At 45.7% G+C, this 18736-nt stretch overlaps 1 protein-coding gene across 6 annotated transcripts in view; it reads left to right on the top strand.

The window, feature by feature from the left end:
- Positions 1-17798, top strand: part of LOC147703666 (prostasin-like) — an 80757-nt gene extending 62959 nt beyond the window's left edge. Inside the window, exons 6-8 of one of the 6 annotated variants that reach the window (XM_086932008.1) lie at positions 14448-15643; positions 15717-16518; positions 16566-17798. In XM_086932008.1, the coding sequence (XP_086788134.1) occupies positions 14448-14771 (324 nt within the window). In that variant the 3' untranslated portion in view covers positions 14772-15643; positions 15717-16518; positions 16566-17798. Of the gene's footprint in view, positions 1-14447; positions 15657-15711 lie in introns of all 6 variants that reach the window. The other 5 variants (XM_086932006.1, XM_086932007.1, XM_086932003.1 and 2 more) reach the window with 5 other exon arrangements.
- The last annotated feature ends 938 nt before the right edge of the window (positions 17799-18736 follow it).

Genomic DNA, 18736 nt, shown 5'->3' on the forward strand with positions numbered 1-18736 from the left:
TGCAACATGGCATGATCACTGTACAATTTTCTAACCCAGTATAGTGACTGAGAATTTTGCTGCTTATTAGCATGTGAACAACCAAGTTTGATGTCTTGAATTATACTAAAGTCACCCCCAATTATAACCTGCCCATCTATCAGTTGAAATAAATCATTACGTCATCATTTGATAACTTTATTTCGGTTGTTGACCATAAAAGTGCAGATAAAATACATACAAGCACGGTAATAAAATCCATAAATAAATCATACATTTCTCGAAGAGAGGAGACCTCATCTTCGATAGGCCCATAGTAACTGATAATATGTATAATTTTGGAATGCACCCTTAACTTGTCCATAACCCACATAGTCCCTTCCTGCACATAAACAATCATCCCTGCAGCACAGACACCCTAGCAAAAGGGCGCATCCCTGCATTTAAAAATTGTCGGAGCGCAGAGTTACCAATTTTGGAGTAACACTGCGCTTCACCAGTTTATTGTAAATATGCCCCCCAATCTACAAAGACCAGACTTTGCATCAAAAAGAAATATCTCTTGAAATCGGCACTGACCAGGAGAAATGCCTTCATTGATTAAAACATTTTACACATTGCTTAGGTGCGGCGGTGCACAGCTTACATACAATGTGTAGAATTTTTCAGTTGTCTAGACATAGGATTTTGTGCTAGGATGGTATGTTTCCAGTACAAATCCTGTGCTAGACAGCATACACACACCAATGTACCATAGTTCAATTGTTGTGTGTTGTGCACGGCAACCTTAACACTGCGCCAACATAGAGGATGACCGAAGCAGCAGGCCATTTTTAGATCAAGCCTACCTGACATCACAGCTCTCTGTTTAAAAACAATATATTGTAAGCGAGCCAAGAACTTACAACGAGCTCAAAGCCCTCCCATTCCTTACCATTGGCTGGCTTAAATGTCCTTCTCATTTGCTTGCTTGGTATTCTATGGCTTGCCTTGTCTAACTTGTGTTTGTCCTGCCTTTGTTTATCCCTCCTCTGCAGCATACCCTCTTTACTTGAGACCTTCAACTACTCACTTTTAGGGAACTATTTTTTATTTTTGCTAAAGCACTGAGAGTGCAAGTGGCAATGCACGTGATCTCCAGTTGTCTCCATTGTGTGCTTCTCTCCTTCCACGCTCCGTGTTGTCTGTCATCAGTGGGCTTCCCATACCCCTGTGTTGCTCTCTTTCGCCCGTGTGCTTCTCCCTCCCTTGCATCCATATTGCTGTCTCTCGCTTGTGTGCTTCTTCCTGTCCCCTGTATTGCTCTCCCTTTGTTGTTGCTTTCTCCTCCCCATCCTCTCCATGTTGCTACACCTCCTCCGTTGCATCACACCCCCACAGTTCTATTTTTTAACTTGAACATTTATACTTTTTTTTGGGAGGTCCAGGCAGAAAATTGAAGCCGGCCTGTTTGCTTTCTAAATAAGTGTTTTGTCTCTACTTAAGTTTTTTTCTGCTTTAATTATGGATCCATCGTGGATTGGTAAATAAAAAATATGGCATGCATGCGAGCCTACAAGATGACATAGTGGCAGAGTCCGTGAACGTTTTTTTTTTCTTTTATTCATGCTTCACAGCCGATTCTGTGCAATATGAAAAAAGGCATTTGTTTAGCCAATACATCTCAAAGGCAACACCTATTGGCTTTGTCAGTGCTGTGAATAAACGTGGCTTTGCATTGCTTTCTCCTTCTTGTGCAAAGCAGCACAGCAGCTTTGGTTGCTGCACTGAGTTGGGCTAAAAAATATTAAACCTGCAAGGCGGCGCTAAAAAAAGTGCAAATATGGTCTGCACCTGTTACTTCCAAAGAAATCGCAAAGGTGATGGAAAACGTCTAGCACAATGTGAAATACCAACACAGGATTTACTATTCAATTTAGAAAAAACACATTAAACAAGATTTGGGAGTCCCACACTCAGGAAGAAGCATAATACAGCTGCACAGCTCTTTATGTAGTCGGAAGCGAAAGGGAATTAAAAAATAAGCCAATGGAAACAAAAATTAAATTCTGCATCACTTGTCATGGTAGGGGATAGGATGTGGCACAGCGGCCAGAGCTACCGAATCGGGAGCAGGGTTGGAGTCTTGGCATTGGCACAGAATCTTGTGATTCTGGACAAATCAATTAATCTCCCTGTGCACATGGAAAAACAATTCCTTTGTCAATTTATCAGGATGTAATGCCTTTGGCTTCTTGCCACCTGGAAGGCCTCCAATTAAAAGTTGAGCAACATCATCAAACCATTTCAACTTTGGGAGTGTGAAATGTTATGAAATTATGAAGCACCTTCAATAACTCTGCTTACGTCAGAAGCATAAGTAATCTGTTGTTCCCATAATTACCAATCTTAAGCCAGTCTTCCTTCTAGAATAGAGCTATACAACTCTCTCATGACGCAGCCAGAGAATATTCCGCCTCTTGGCTTCCTGTGTCTTTGTCTCCGATACGGTTCTGCTTCCAGTGGGGAAGTTAAGGTTGCAGAGAAAAGGAACAGGGTGACCGAGCCACAACACATACTGCACCTGGGGCCATATTTAAGTGACGCAAACTGGCGCAAATTGTTGATTTTCAGATTTACTTTCCAGTGCAAACAAGTTTTTGTACTTGAAAGTCGCCCCTAAATAATATAAAGTAGTGATATGCACTGAATTGCATCGAAAGGGCATACCATGACTGGTACATAGCTTTCACCTGCAAACACCCATGGTTTTGCTGCAGGCCTCTATCTATTAACATTTGTAAACTGGACATTGCATAAAAAAAGCACATCCTCAAGGCAGGCTTAACTTTGGAGAAAAGTTTTAGTTTTCTCCAAACTTTTCCAACTTTGCCGTACTGTACAGCATCTAGACAAATTTGGACAAGCTTTAAGCGCTGTCTAAGCACGGCATTTTGTACTACAATAATAAAATCTTTGATAAATGTCACACACCCTGTATTTCTGTGGCACGAGGCAGATAAAATTACACAAGTGCAGTGGGAGAGATAAACAGACCCATATCTTAGCAGATGTGATGCTGTTCAGCTCTCCCTTTGATTCAACCGATGAGTAGTGCACTCCAACACTTTTTAATAAACTTGTCCCCTGGTCTGCATCAACCCATCTTTCAGTGGCATGAGCCTCACATCATGAAAACATGGTCTTCTTCCCTGCTGCCTAATGGGGCTGAAGCTCTACTCTCTCTTGCGACGACCAGTAAGAGCTTCACTGAAATGAGTCCGATTCGAAAATAGAGCACAGTTACGGGTAGATTTTCAAACATTTTGTGCTGGGTTAGCATCATGTAGTGTCGCTGACAGTGGGGTGTACCACTGCAGCACACGCCCCCTCCCACTGTTCCTGTCTAGTTTGCCCTCGAGCGTAAGGGGACCTTGGTTGAGTCCAACGTAAGCGTGGACACGTAAAGCAGTTAATAAAAGGCCCAGGGCTCTGGGCGTGGTCAGGTTAGATACCCGCCACTAACAGCAGCACATGTGTCCGGCGTCCTATGTTTCCTAGGCCCAGACTAGGACATTACACTGGCGACGAGGTGGCTGTTTGTCCGGCCCACTGCGTGCCCTGCCGCCACCGCTCACACTGTTCCTGGCTGCCAACCTCCAGTCCAGCCTGCGTGGCGCTCTCCCCAGCGCCTGCCCTCCGTGGCCCACCCCGGCGTCGCCGCCGGCCTACCTGCTGCTGCCTTCGGAAGTGACTGCCGGTGCCCCCGGAGCGCCTTCGCCCGGCCTCCCTGCCGTCCACGGACTTCCGCTGCTGCGTGGCCCTGTGCGCCACTGCCAGGTACCCCCAAGGCGTCTGCCCGCTGCCCGCGGCCTCCAGCCCCCAAGCCACGTCTCAGTCCCCGGGCCCGCGCATGCGCTGTGTGCGCCCCGCACCACGTGTCTGACGCGCTACGCGGCCTCCCTGCCAATCCTCACGCATCACGCGTGTCATCGGCCCTTCCAAACCTCACACTTCCCGTGGAACGGGGCCTGCAAGCCCTCCACTGCACCGGCAGGCCTCCAACTGTGCTTGCTCCTCGTCTGGCGGCTGCTGGGGCCTGCTGCAACTGCCTAAAGCCCCCCTGCCGACCTCCCCTGCTGAGTGTCGGCCATCATGGCCAACGTACCGCCTTTGGAACCATTCGCGGTCACTGGAACCCCCCCTTCCCAGGCTGCCCGGTGGAGGAAGTGGGTAGAGCGGCTAGAAAATTACTTAATCGCAGCGGACATTGCAGCAGAACGATGGCGCGCAATGCTGTTACACCTAGGGGGTGAAGCCATCCACGACATCTCCAAAGACATTACAGAGGGAGACCCGCCTCACACGTATAACACCCTACGAGACGCCATCACAAGGTATTTTGAGCCGTTCGCCAGCGCGGATTACGAACGCTTCCTACTCCGCCAAGCACGCCAACTCCCAGAGGAGTCCGTAGATGTGTTCTACGCTCGGCTCAAGAAGTTAGCCAGCACGTGCACTCTCCCGGATGCGGAGGATGAAATTCGCGCCCAGTTCATACAGGGGTGCGCCTCCCTGAAACTGCGAGAGAGGGTGCTAGAAACGGACGCCATGTCTATGAGCGACATCCTAGCCCTGGGGCGGTCTAAAGAACTTTCCAAGGCCCGTGCTGCCCACATGGAGCCGAAACCAGCGGTCACAGTCAAGATGGAACCCGTGTGCGCCATCAAATCGCAACCTGCAGACAACCGGATGAGACCTCCCAGAAAAGGGCGACCGAAGCAGGCCCAGTCCACCCACGATCAAACCTGCATGTGGTGCGGAGGTGCCACTCCCCACAAAGGCGCCTGCCCAGCCCATGGCAAGATCTGCAGCGCGTGTGGCAAAGCCAATCACTTTACGAGCGTCTGCCTATCGTCGCAAAGGAAGAAGCAGAGTGGCCCACCCAGGAGGGTGCGACAAATGGCGCCACTACCGAACACGTCAAACAGCAGCGACATGGACGACTAAGACGCCGCGTCAGTCCACGTGGTGCGCATGCTCAATACCCTAGCAGCCACGTCTTCGACCGAACCAATGTGCACCGTCCAAGTGCATGGCCAAGCAGTCAGAGCCCTCATCGACACCGGCGCAACGATAAACCTCATGGCCGCCAGCGTGTACCAATGCCTCGAAAATGCCCCCACACTGCACCCCACAAGAGTGCAAGTGTTTGCCTACGGAACCCGGCGCCCATTGCGCCTGTGCGGAGTATTCCGGACGGCTGTGTCCCACGACTCAACGCAGCTACAGACAAAAATCTACGTATCCAAAGAAGGGTCAGGGTTCCTTCTTGGTTGCAGAACAGCACAGGAGCTCGGGCTCATACACTTTGCTCTAACAGTACAAGCCCAAGGATTGGATCATCTGGTTTCAGAACACTCCTCGCTGTTCGAGGGCATCGGATGCTTACGAGGCCCCCCCGTCCGACTCCACATTGACCAGTCAGTGGCCCCAGTAGCCCACCGGCACAGACGGATCTCTTTTCACCTCCGGCCCAAAGTGGAAGCCGAGCTGAGGATGCTTGAACAGGCTGGCATTATCGAACGAGTGACTGGACCCACACCGTGGGTATCTCCCATTGTAGTGGCCAAAGCAACCCGAGGCAGTAAGAATATGCGTGGATATGCGCCTCCCCAACCTAGCAATTAAGAGAGCGTCACCTGACGCCGACCATTGACAACATCATTGGGGAGCTCGCAGGGTCCAAGTGGTTCTCCAAGATGGACCTGAGGTCGGGATACCATCAGATTCCCCTTCACCCAGACTCGCGCCCGATCACGACCTTCTCCACCCACGCAGGCCTGTGGAGATACACGAGGCTAAACTTCGGCATATCAAGCGCAGCGGAGGTATTTCAAAACATCATTCACAATGTCCTGCAAGGCCTCGACGGAGTGCTCAATGTGAGCGATGATATTCTGGTACAGGCCCCGACCTTGGAAGAACACATCAGACGCCTCCAAGCAGTATTCAACCGACTGAAGGAGAGAGGACTAACCCTCCACAAGGACAAATGTGAATTTCTACGCAAAGACATCAGCTTTTTCGGATACAGGTTCTCCGATCAAGGAGTGGGCCCAGACCCAGAGAAAGTCAAGGACATCCACAACGCGCCAGCCCCCACATCTGTGACGGCCGTCCGCAGCTTCCTGGGTATGGTGACATACTGCGGGCGCTTCATCAAGGATCTGTCAGACCTGACAGGGCCCCTCCGCGACCTCACAAAGTCAAATGCCGCCTGGACGTGGGGCCCGGAACAACAAGAGTCATTTACAAACACTAAAGCAGCTCTGTCGGCCGACACAACCCTGGCCTATTTCAACCCGCAACACGAATCACAACTGCTAGTTGATGCCACCCCCACCGGCCTCGGGGCCGTCCTATCGCAACAACAGGCATGCGGAGAGTGGGCCCCTGTGGCGTACGCCAGCCGTACACTGACGCCTACCGAACAACGCTACTCGCAAATTGAGCGAGAGGCCATCGCCATTCTATGGGGGTGCCGCCATTTCCATATTTACCTCCTATGGACGTCCTTTCTCAGTGATCACCGATCATAAGCCCCTCATACCACTCTTCCAAGGCTCTTCCTCTCGCCCACCTCTGAGAATCGAGAAATGTGTGCTGCAGTTGCAGGAGTTCCAGTTTACAGTGGAATACCGGCCCGGTACGCGGAACCCCGCGGATTATCTATCAAGGCACGCCCATCCAGTCACCGAAGCTGAGGCAGCCGAAGCAGCAGCCACAGAAGAATACGTCCGGCTAATCGTCGAACGGTCAAGACCACGACCGATGTCCCTGGAGGAAGTAGCGAGGGCCACCAAAGATGACTGCCTCCAGATTGCGATCCTTGCCATAGAATCTGGCGACTGGAAGGCGCTGCAGAGCCCGGCATCTTTTCGCACTCCAGACGCCCAAGCCGTCCTGAAGGCCCTGTATCAAGTCAGGCACGAACTATCCATCTCAGCCGAAGGATGCCTCCTGAGAGGCCCTCGCCTTGTATTGCCCAGCAGCCTCGCCCAACAAGCTGCCTTGTTGGCACACGGGTCACACCAAGGGATCGTCAAGTCTAAAAACAGACTCCGAAGCAAGTTGTGGTTCCCAAGACTCGACAGGGCAGTCGAAGAAGTGGTCCATAGTTGTCCAGTGTGCCTAGCGACGAGCCTACCAAACCCTCCAGCACCAGTGATCACCGAAGAAGGGCCAACGTCCCGTGGGTACGAGTGAGTGCAGACTTCGGCAGCCTCCCCGGGGGCAAGTACATGCTCGTCGTAGTAGATGACTTCTCTCGCTACCCCGAAGTAGAAATCGTGACATCGACAGCGGCATCTGAAGTGATCCCTAAGTTTGAAAAAATCATCGCCACCCACGGGCTCATGGATGAAGTCCGCACTGACAATGGACCCCCGTTCAATGGCAGCGAGTTTACAGAGTACCTGCAGAGCCATAGCATCAAACACAAACGGATCACACCAAGATGGCCTCAGGCCAGCGGAGAGGTCGAAAGGCTAATGAGAACTTTAAACAAAACAATCCAAATTGCAATTGCCGATGGCCACTGTCTGGAGCTAGCCATCTACCAATTTCTCCGAGAATATCGCCTGACCCCACACTGCACCACAGGAGTCTCCCCAAGCCGACTCTCCTTTAACCGGGCTATCGCCGACACCATCCCACACCACCCCACGTGGGAGCTAGCCCCAACCCCCAGGAACCGGTCCATGGAACAGCGCGCCAAGTACAACCAGGAAGCATCCCGAAGACGGAGGGCAGCAGACAGCCCAATCCAAGTCTGGGATAAGGTTCTTCTAAAGGATCGCCATCCTGGCGGGAAGTTCCGTCTACCGTTCGAGCTGGACCCCTGGAGAGTAACAGAGGTAAACGGGACAATGGTCACAGCTGTCAGAAACTGAGAAGTAGTCACAAGGAACATTTCGTTCTTCAAACAAATACCCGAGAGAGGAGATGACCCGGAACTGGATGACTGGCACCTGACCCCCCAGCGCAGACCGTCAGAACCAACCGGAACAGACACCAGGACACACCAGACAAGTGGCATCCCCCCGAGCGAAAAGGAGGCAGAGAGACCGGCAGAAGACCCCAGCGTCAACGAGGCTAGAGAGTCAGAAGAACAACCCCCAATTACGGCGGAAGGGCGAAGCCAAGCAAGATACAGTCTACGTCCGTGCCCCAAACCTTCCCAGAGGTACCGAGACTTTGTGGCCCAGTGCTGGCGTTGAACTGACCGAGATGGTTGACCCCGCCGAGAATTAAGTAAGACTGTTCTGTTTTATATCCTGTATGTTATGGATCTCACAGTAAATTCAGAGACTGCTCCAGAGACAGTTTGGTGAACTTTGTTGAATGCAGTGGCTATAATTGTTACAGCACACCCACTGACCAGAGAGACATTTGTGTGCCATTGTATTTTTCAGTTTGTTTTATCCCTAGGTAAAGGAGGAATGTAGTGTCGCTGACAGTGGGGTGTACCACTGCAGCACACGCCCCCTCCCACTGTTCCTGTCTAGTTTGCCCCTCGAGCGTAAGGGGACCTTGGTTAAGTCCAACGTAAGCGTGGACATGTAAAGCAGTTAATAAAAGGCCCAGGGCTCTGGGCGTGGTCAGGTTAGATACCCGCCACTAACAGCAGCACATGTGTCCGACGTCCTATGTTTCCTAGGCCCAGACTAGGACATTACACATCACAAAAGTGACACTAACCAGTCCAAAATGTTTTTGGGGTATTTTACTTTCCAGTGCAAAACTTGTATTGCGATGTAAAGCACCCTAAAAGTAGAGCAAAACTCTGCTTTGCATTACTTAGCACCAAGGAGGTGTTACATTGGCGTTCTCCTGCAACCACCCATGCCTTTTGACACAAAACCCTTTCTATCAAGAACTGTAGACAGGGTGCTAAAAAAGCGCTAAAAGTTAATGCTACTTCAAAGGAGGCTCTAAGAGGAGAAATATTTTATATTTCTCCTTTCTTTTCTGGCTTTGCATAAGTGCTGCACGGTGCAGCACACGTACCGAGACAAGTTTTTAAACTTGTCTAGGCATCGTATTTTGAACGGGAAGGGTACCTTTCCTGTACAAAACCCATGCTAGACTCACGCACACACCCAAGCACTATCGCACTAAGGTGTGTGCTCGGCACTCGGTAGCTGAAATCTGCGCTAGGAAAAGGGGGGGGGGGGGGGTGAGAGTGCTATATCTCTGTAGATACGACGTTTTACTGCTCCCTCCCTGTCACGCAATGCAACCTCTTTGGGGGCTGCGCTGTGTCACATGCCTTTTTAAAATATCTGGCCCTTGGCTAATACATTCAGTCGCAAAGACAGCCTGCAGATTACAGGTTTCAATATGACCGCTTGAGTTAGATTTAACTGGTTTGTGGTTGAGGAAATAAAGCCCACTGAGTGGAGCTATAATAAAACCTGTGGTTCTCGTACCAGATGGCAGCTTGGTTTGTGATGTGTACTAAACAGAGAGACCACATTTATACATAAGTCACATATTGCAGGAGCCACGAAAGGTAAACCACCGATAGGGTCTTCAAATCTCAACAGAGGGGCGGCAGACACATCAGTCTTTTATTTTCATTGCTAAATCAAGCAATCAAATGAATCTTTATTCAGATAAAAATATCCATTAGAGAATCCTTGCTACATCAACTCACCGGTGAAAAGTGTAACAACAACTTGCTAGCCATGATTAGTGTACGGACCCTTGTCTATCCACATCCTCTGAGGAGGCACCCATTGCCTAGCCCACAGGCTCCCGCATTAACAGGCTTACTCCTATTCATCTGTGCCTCTAAGGAATGCATAGACATTTCCTCTTTGTATAATAGCCCATGAAGCTTGCCAAAAAATACCCTTCCAGGATCATGCATGTGATGTGGTCCCAGAGGGAAATAGGCAGCCCTTTCGCCCTGCCCACCCCCATATATCCAATGCTGCTGTATTTAGGCATCGGGAGCTGGTTACCGTTGGCTAGCTATTCAGGAGTAAGTTGTAGTTTAGGGTTTTTTAAGTTGTGAAGGCCTACTACATTAAAATAACCTTTCACTGACCGAAACAAGCATATTCGCAAACCTTTCTAGTTTTTCTAGGTAGTGCACATGGTGAACAACCAACCATAAATTAAGATTGCTTTATTGTGTAGCATGGTAGGGTAAAGATGCAGGGAGTAAAGCTTTAGTGTTAAAAGTAGGGGCAACATTAAACAAACATTGAAGTATCTGAGGCACATAGACATTAGTGTCCACTATATTCTGGGCATATCCAATTATTTTCAAAGGGACAACCTTTATTTATATGGCCTGTCATTCAATATATTTACAGTTTTAAAAATGTTGATTCAGTCTTTTGATGCTTTGAAGAAAAAAATAAGAATGGAGTGGCTCACTAAATAGAGATTTAGGGTCTGATTTTAAATTGTCCATCTCCAAAATGTGGTAGCAAACTGCAACCAACTTTTTGAGAATTGAAAAGAATTTTGTGAACCAACCTATGTACTAACAGTTCGGTTCACAAAATTCCAAATTGCAGTGTCCCTATTCGACCTCCCTCATCAATATGCATTAGTCGCGTCAAAAATTGCGACCCACTACGATTGGCTAAAGTCTCAGGGATGGTGGCCTGCTGGGGTCAGCAGACCTCCATGTCTCTGATTACTTTTAATTAAAGCAATCTTTTTTTTTTAAACACACCTTTTTTTAGGAGTAAGCAGCGGTCCAAAAAACGTTTTTGTCAACATCCTCAAAGGGGAATCCTTCCGGTTGCAAAAACCTTACCACCAATTTGGATTTGGTGATAAAAAATTAATGTTTTGCCACCAGATTTCTCTCGCAGACCAATAATAAATCTCTTAAGGAATCATTATTTGGAAGGGATACCCATTAATATGCCTCTTCCAAATAGAGATGCCTTAATATTTACCTGACCCATTTAACTATTTGTAAAACCTTTTCCAAATCATTAATTAGGTTTAGAAAATTACAAAAAGTGTTATAGCAGTTGCAGAACTTCCGTTTTATTGAATCTGAGGGTTTACGACTGTTAAAACCTTTTGTTAATCAGGCCCTCAGTACACACATACAAGAGCAATGACTTTTTACTGACGTAAATTACAAATCTCTCAGCGTTCTTATTCTGTTTAATTGATGACACTAGAACTGGGAAAGCTTGTTTCCACATATGCAGCTCTAGGTGCAATCAAAGGATCTGGAAAGACCTGAACATCGGGCACTAGAACTACCAGACGGAGTCGATATCTACCGGTCCTCAGCTGTACAAATTCGGCCAAAGCTTCAAAGAATGAACAGACTATTCAGGCTGGTTGAATGCATTTTCATAAAAAAAATCACTATCTCACATCAAATTTATGGAAGACTTATTGATTGGCAAGCATTACAATGTTTTTTCCCACCCCTTTCCATGCACTCACATTTCGTAAAACTTCTTTTCATTATCATTAAGAAATAGGGAACCCAATACCAATTTCAAACTCCAAGCAAAATCTAAACATATATTTCTGTTTTTAGCCTCTTCTTATTCTCATGCAAAGGTCATAGTAACATTCACAGTTTATGATGTTGGAATGGGTGTACCTACGTATTCATCACCCAGCAAATTTGTGACCAAATTCATCTGAATAAAAAGGTCAATGGCTTTCTTTTGCAAATGCCTTTGTCCCGCACCCAAGCCAATAGTGAAAAGTCGAATCAAGATGTAGATAATGAAAATCCTTTTTTAATATAAAAATATTTGCATTTCCACTATAGCAATCATGTGTACAAGGCAACATAAAAGAGTATATGACATTGTTCATAGCATATGCAAGATAAAAACACACATTGAAACCACTGTAGCTAAAAGATGAAGAAACCTCCAAGTGTCGCCCAGGGACTGCGGTGGTGAGCTCTGGGTAAAGGAGGCAACCAGCCCTAAATTAATGATCATTGCTATTTTGCATCCGTGTGGATCCGTTGGTGCAATGTTGGGTAGCTTCTGCCTTTGTACATGGATTCTTTTGCCAGGGTACACCTTTCAGTACCACCCTTCCATTCGCCCAATGCAAATCATTTTTACAGAGTAGGCATTACTTTACATTCATACTATAAATCGTCTCCAAATTCTGCATCTATATAAGGCAAGATAGGAAGCAGCCCCAGCAAAGGATTGTCCTTATCTTTCACCAGTTTTATTAGCAGTCTCACCACAGCCATAACCTCCCAGACTTGCTCACGCCCCATTTCAATGCCTTGTGATCACCATAGGATCTGTCTCCAAAAGCTGGTATATCAGTTGCCAATGCTTGACACCTACTTTCTCCCACAACTAGGGCAGAAATCCAAGAACGACCGGGTAAGCATCCACGGGAATGAGAAATCTCACCATTTAGTTAATGGCCGCAAAAACCCTTCCATCATAGCTTCAGATTACTGTACAACCACAATATTCACTAGGGTGGACCCACTACACCACTTTGTCTCAAGATTAGATTTGACATGTTCTGGACAATCCCTTTCAGCTTGTCCAGAGTCCAGTACCAGCCCATCATGATTTTGAAAAATTACTCTTTGGCCCAGATTTATTAAACATTTGACCAGGGTAAGACCCACTAAAGTCTCACAAAGCTGTTTTGTGCTGGAAAAGTACCCTTTTCTCAAGGCAAATAATACTTAGTTACCTTGCATCATATGGTGTAACTTGAAGTGTAACTTGGACAGATCAGCACAAACACCAATACTTTTTGACACAAAGCTGAATCTATTAAGATGGGTACATTGGATTGTGTGGAAAGTAATACAATATTAAAACCTTTCTTGAAGCAGGCATTAAAAAGGGGAAATACTTCCAATTCTCCAAACACAAATTGCATTGTGCTTCAGTTCTCATCAAACAACCAATGTGTGGGATGCTTCACTTCTTGTCTAGTTATATGAATTTGTACTAGAAAGGTATGACTCCAGTACAAATACTATGCTAGACAGTGAACACCAGCACCTTGTTATGAGGCTAAATGTGGCCTAAGGCAGGCTTTTTGTTGTGCTTTAGGTCTTGACTAAGACAGTAAATGCAGAATGTTTCAAGACTTTTTATCAGCGTACAGTTGGGCTTAAGAGCTTGCCCATTGTTTACCATTGGTTGGCTTTATTGTCACTCTCAGTTGATTGTTTCTTATTTGATGGTTTGTGTGGGCTTTACTTCCTCCATCATGGGTTTGTCTTTCTCCTGGAGTACAGACAAATTACTGTTCTTTACACTGCTTTTTTTGTGTTACTTTTTCCTTTTTAGTTAAGCACTCTTGGAGTGTGTGTGTTTTCCAGCTATCTCCGTCATGTGCTTCTCTGCCCTGTCTCCATGTTGTTCCTGTCTCACTGTGTGCTTCTCTGCCCCCTCGCCTCCATGTTGCTCTGTTTCACTGTGTGCTTCTGTGCTCCCAACCCTCTCCTGTCACTGTGTAGCAGTGTCTTGCCCTATATTTCTCTGCCCCATAAACTCAGTTTTCGTGTTGCTTTTTCTCACCATGTGCTTCTGTACTACTGATCTTCAGTTTGGAAATTAAATTTTTTATTTAAAAAGCTTCATATGGTAGGTGTGCACCTACAAAATTATAAGTCAGTCCATATCAAAGTTTTTTTTTTTCTAATTCTTTAGCTATGCTAGAAAGAATTAGAGATGAGGCATGGCTAACACTCATTGGCAAGTCAATAAATCACAAAGGCAAACCTACTGTTTTTGCAAATGCTAGTTAATAAATATGGCTCTGATGTTTTCTCCCTTTTACGCAGTTTTGCAGCGCAGCATTTATGGTTTCCGAACCACCTTGCTATACACTAAATCTCAGCCAGCAGGCATGCTGGAATACCATGTAGTTTTCCTCTATTTCTCCAAATTATTGTCCAGTTCTTTTGTGATGTTGACCTACCCAGCACAGCCTCCTTTCACTTCCCTCAGAGGAACAGAGTGTAATTTATGTAGCTCCAACACCAGCCTCAAAATATGTTTTGAAAAGGAGTGTCGTTTTTTAAATACCCCTAAAAGAACTGGGGCAACCAGTTCCACTAGTACCTTTTTTATGTAAACTCGCCTGAGTCAGGGACATTTGCCTATGAGTATATGCCTAGCTTGTACTGTACATCTGTCCTCTCAATATGGGAATTCTGTTAGAAGCCATTAAAATGTACTGGTACAGCAAGAGAGGTGCCTGTCAATCACAGTAACAGGTACTCATTTAGGGCTGAAGAATTGGTGCTTGCTGACCCTGGAACAATATTTGCTGACAGCAATATCTAGTACCTCTTACTAACCACTGAAACATAACTGAACAACAAGAGGAGCTTCTAGATAATCTTATGAAGACATTTTACTGCTAAATATATTTGAATATGTTTGCGGTTGGACTAATGACTTTGTTTCTTTGTCCCCTATCTGCAGGGAGATTCTGGTGGCCCACTCTCATGCAAAGTGGGTGACACCTACTACCAAGCGGGAATCGTCAGCTGGGGGGATGAGTGCGGATCTGCGAATCGGGTTGGTGTCTACACTCTAACCAGCGTATATGCAACATGGATTGTGAAACATGCCCCAGGGGCAAAAATATCCTGTCCCACCATTGATGTCACACCAGTTGAAGAACCAGAGGGCGGGTGCATAGATGCAGATGGCGTCTTTCATGCCAATGGGGCCTCTTCCTTAGCCCTGGTGGCTGCCTCGTTACCACTGTATTTCCTGACTGTGTACCTGCTCAGTGCCCTGTAAATGGGCATTCTGTAGACTGCGCTGCTGTGAGCAACCCTACGGGGTGGGCGCACGTGCAGTGAGACTACAGATTCATTCCAAGACTTGTTGACTTGACAGCAGAGAAAGAGAGTGCATTGGAAAAATTGACTCATTAAGGCGTCCTGTAGGATCACGTGCGCTGCTGGGAACGGGCCAATCACTGTTTGCCGTATGAGAGGAAATACAGAAGAGAGCAGGAAGTGGAAAAGGACGTAAAGGCGCACAAAACCGCTACTCAAAACTCTGGAGAAAAACTGAACTTGCTGTTAATTTTACTTAGCATCTTGAGACATCTGTATGCAGTCATTTCATAGGGGTTGAGGGGAGCTGTAATTGAGTCACGACATCACTGCAAGATGCAGCATGATGTTGTAGGAGGGCAGGTTATCGACCCATGTCTCATGTTATTCATTTATAACATATTTCTGTGTCTTTAGTCCTATTTCTATGTTCTCAAATTGTATTTCACGACAAAGCATATAGCCAGTGGTAGATTATATTTTCATGTTTCTAGGTTCTTGCATTTGTAAGATGTGCACTGTTCACCCCAGCAGAGGCCTCTAAGCATGAGGCACACCGATGGTGGACCCCTCCCTAATTGGACCATCTAAGGGAGCATTACTGCACAAATGCACTTGTAAATAGACCAGAGCTGCGCCACTTCATATAAGATCCCTGTGCCTCTGACCCCCTTTCTTTAGTCGAACTGGATTCTTTATTCAGTCCATTAAATAGGTTCAGGGTAAAGTGTGGGTACTCCTTTGAAACAACAACACCTCTGTAAGATCTAAATGCCTGGAGGGGTGAAAACCAGCAAAAGTGTGAGAGGGAGCATCCTGAGTTAGTCCTCAGCTTCTGTTTAAAGCTCATGACGAGCTGGGCTCGTCATGGTGTAGCCTCCTCGCACACTGATGACGAGCCCAGCTCGTCATGAAGCATGGGATTTAGTAAATCCCAGCATAGAAGGAGAATTCCACTAGCGCAGATGTGGTTAAGTTACAACATAGTGCCTGATAATGGGCGGAGTAATTTAGCATGGTAGTGGCTAGCTAGGAAGAGCAAGGCAAAAATCTTGTGTAGCGAGATAGGCCCCCAAATATGGGCATTTAGATTTCAATGGAATGTTCCACTAGTGGGGGAGTTTTATCAGTATGGACTCTTGGACGCCAATTCCCCAATATGTCATAGGGTGATAAAAGTGACATCACATACCTTGTCCTGATGACATCACAGGTCCCATAATTAGCTTCTCAACCACCACACATTTGCTGTTGAGGCTAATGGAGGGTAAGATATGGAAACTACACAAAGTAAATGGGGCCCTTGGTGTCCCATTTACTTTCAGTTCCTGACACTTTATTCATGAACTTTAAGAGCAGGGGTAGCAGTATTAATTCCATGGGGATCCCGAGAGCAAGCCTGGGTGAGCACCTTCTGCCCCGGATGCCCATGACATCCATTCTCTAGCGCCGCACGGTGCCTGGAGGGTTGCTTGGTGTCTTTGTGACCCATGGACTGCAATTCCTCTCCAACACTCACCTGGCAATCAAGCCCAGATGATTAGGCTTCGTAGATCTGGGCTCAAGTGCATACAGTAGAGAATGTTCGCATATGTATGCACACGGTACCACGAGTTATACTGGCAACATATGTATGCATTCGATCTCCGTGTTCAATCTGCTTTATTCTTACTGCTGAGTGACCGGTAGGTAATGGCTGGCAAGAGGTGATGCATGTTTGCTATCATAGTTTCACCTGTTGCCTAGGCAACAGGTGAAACTATGATAGCATTGGTTCATTGGTTTTCCTTTAAAACACACGTTTAGCATTTGTTACATCATGATAATCACTAAGGGCCTAATTCACAAAGAATTAGAATATCTATGCATCGTAGATATCTGAATATCATTTGTAAACAGTTCCTCTTTTTTGGGATCTACAGAAATCCGAAGACTTTACCTCAGAAATCTGCACTAGTAATGAATTTCCAGTCGTTCTCCTACATTCAACTCCAGCAGATTGACCGCTGCATTGGGAATATGTATTTACACATTGTCGTTTTTTCAAAAAAAAATTGTGTAAAAAAAAAATGTTTGGCATAGAGAAAAGTGCTCCCCTGCACCAAACAGTATGTGATTGCTGGGAGTATTGTACAGCCATAGTTTTGCAAATATTCCAATTATTCACATTAATAAAATTAGGTGCATAAATATGGTGACAAAAGGTCTTGGGGAAGTTGCTAACATACAAGTTAAGATTTTATAGGTTTACGATAAAACAATGCCTAATATCTCATATTCTGGATATGCCCATTATCTCACCCCTTTACCTTACTCACTACTGTGAAAAATTACATCGTCTTGCTGAATCTCTCGCAGTAGCAGGCAAAAATTGTAAAAGGGAAATTCTACAAGTACTGATTCTGTGAATCAGAAGTTGGAATTAACAACAGACCAATACTCCATTTCAGATTGCAAGCTACACTTGGGACCGCCAAAGTTTTTCTGACTCTGACATAAAGTCACAAAATTAAAATGTCAATTAATTATAGTTTTTTATTGAGGCATGATACTTGTAAAATAAATTACAGCCAACTTGAAAGAATTCCTACTATTTGTTTGATCAACATTTACCACACTTTGTTTGGAGTCGATTTGTATTGGTAAGAGTAGCTTTTTGCAATTATTTTAAAGCACATTTAGACCTATTGTCTCGTGGACATATGTCTCACACCGAGCAGCCACTTAAGTACAGCATATGTCTAATTATGAAATAGTGTTTTACAAATGGATAAACATACTGCTTTCCTTCCTTATTGTGACCCGTTCCCTACCTTCGACACTGTGCAAATTAAGGAGAGACCCCCAAAAGGAATGTTCTCCAACATAAACAAATCTAGACTGGGCATAAATGCATATTATAATTTAGAGTCCTCAATGCCTTATATTTTTCCATGCTCGATTTTGTTTCCAGTTTTTATCCAAATAAAACAATTTCACCCAAAAATGTATTTTGGTGGATTGGAATTTAAAAAAAATAAAGCCTTATTTATAAGTAGCAGAGCATGTGAAACACTAATAGCTCTGAACGGTATCTATAACTGGAAAGTTTGGTTTTCATATTTTGTTTTGATGCGGCCAAAAACAGAAAAGGTGTGCAAAAACTGACAGCACATGAAATAAGGAAAACAAATAAATCTTCTCCAAGTTGTACCAGCATTGTTACTGTGCCCAACATGAGGAGAACCACATTTTCTTTCTCCTACCTTTCTAATGTCGATTATCGGTCTTTTTTTCTATGTCTTTTCTGGTCTTTTGTCTTTGAATATGGCTTTGGTCCTGGTTCCGAAGGAGAGATTATGATCAAAGAGTCTACACCATAAGATGACCCAATTTCACTTGGAAAGTTATCACTCCTATCAGCTCTCCACTAATATAGGACAGGCATGTGGTATACATGGAATAATATACACCATGAGTATGCAAGCCTGTTATGCTGCTGTATTTAATGCGATAGGTTGAGAGTGTGAACAGGCTTGCAATGTCCTCTCTGCATTGTTCACACATAAGAGTACTATTAGAATGTTATTTGAACCTGGGAAGCAGTTGCTCTACCTGACCTAATGGAGGCAGTCCCGCACCAAGACTACAATAAGTGTACCTGTTCTTCCAACTTCGCAAAAGTTCTTGCTTAACAAAGATGACAAGGAGTTGGAGCAGCCTCTGCACACTTTGGAACCCATTTGTGCAGATCAGGGGATCCAACTCTTACATGTTCCTTATGATCAACATTCTTTTTGCAGTTCGGAAGTTAGCTCATGACACTGGTCTCCGCTTGTGTACATCTATGTTTTTTCCAAGTGGCAACACCTCTGTTTTTAAGAAGAAACATTCCTGGTGGCAATGCGCATGTGCCATCTTTTGTTGTGGTAGCGTGTGGAGGGG

The sequence above is a fragment of the Lissotriton vulgaris genome, chromosome 7 (genome assembly GCF_964263255.1).
Source record: "Lissotriton vulgaris chromosome 7, aLisVul1.2, whole genome shotgun sequence".
Classification (NCBI taxonomy): Eukaryota; Metazoa; Chordata; class Amphibia; order Caudata; family Salamandridae; genus Lissotriton; species Lissotriton vulgaris.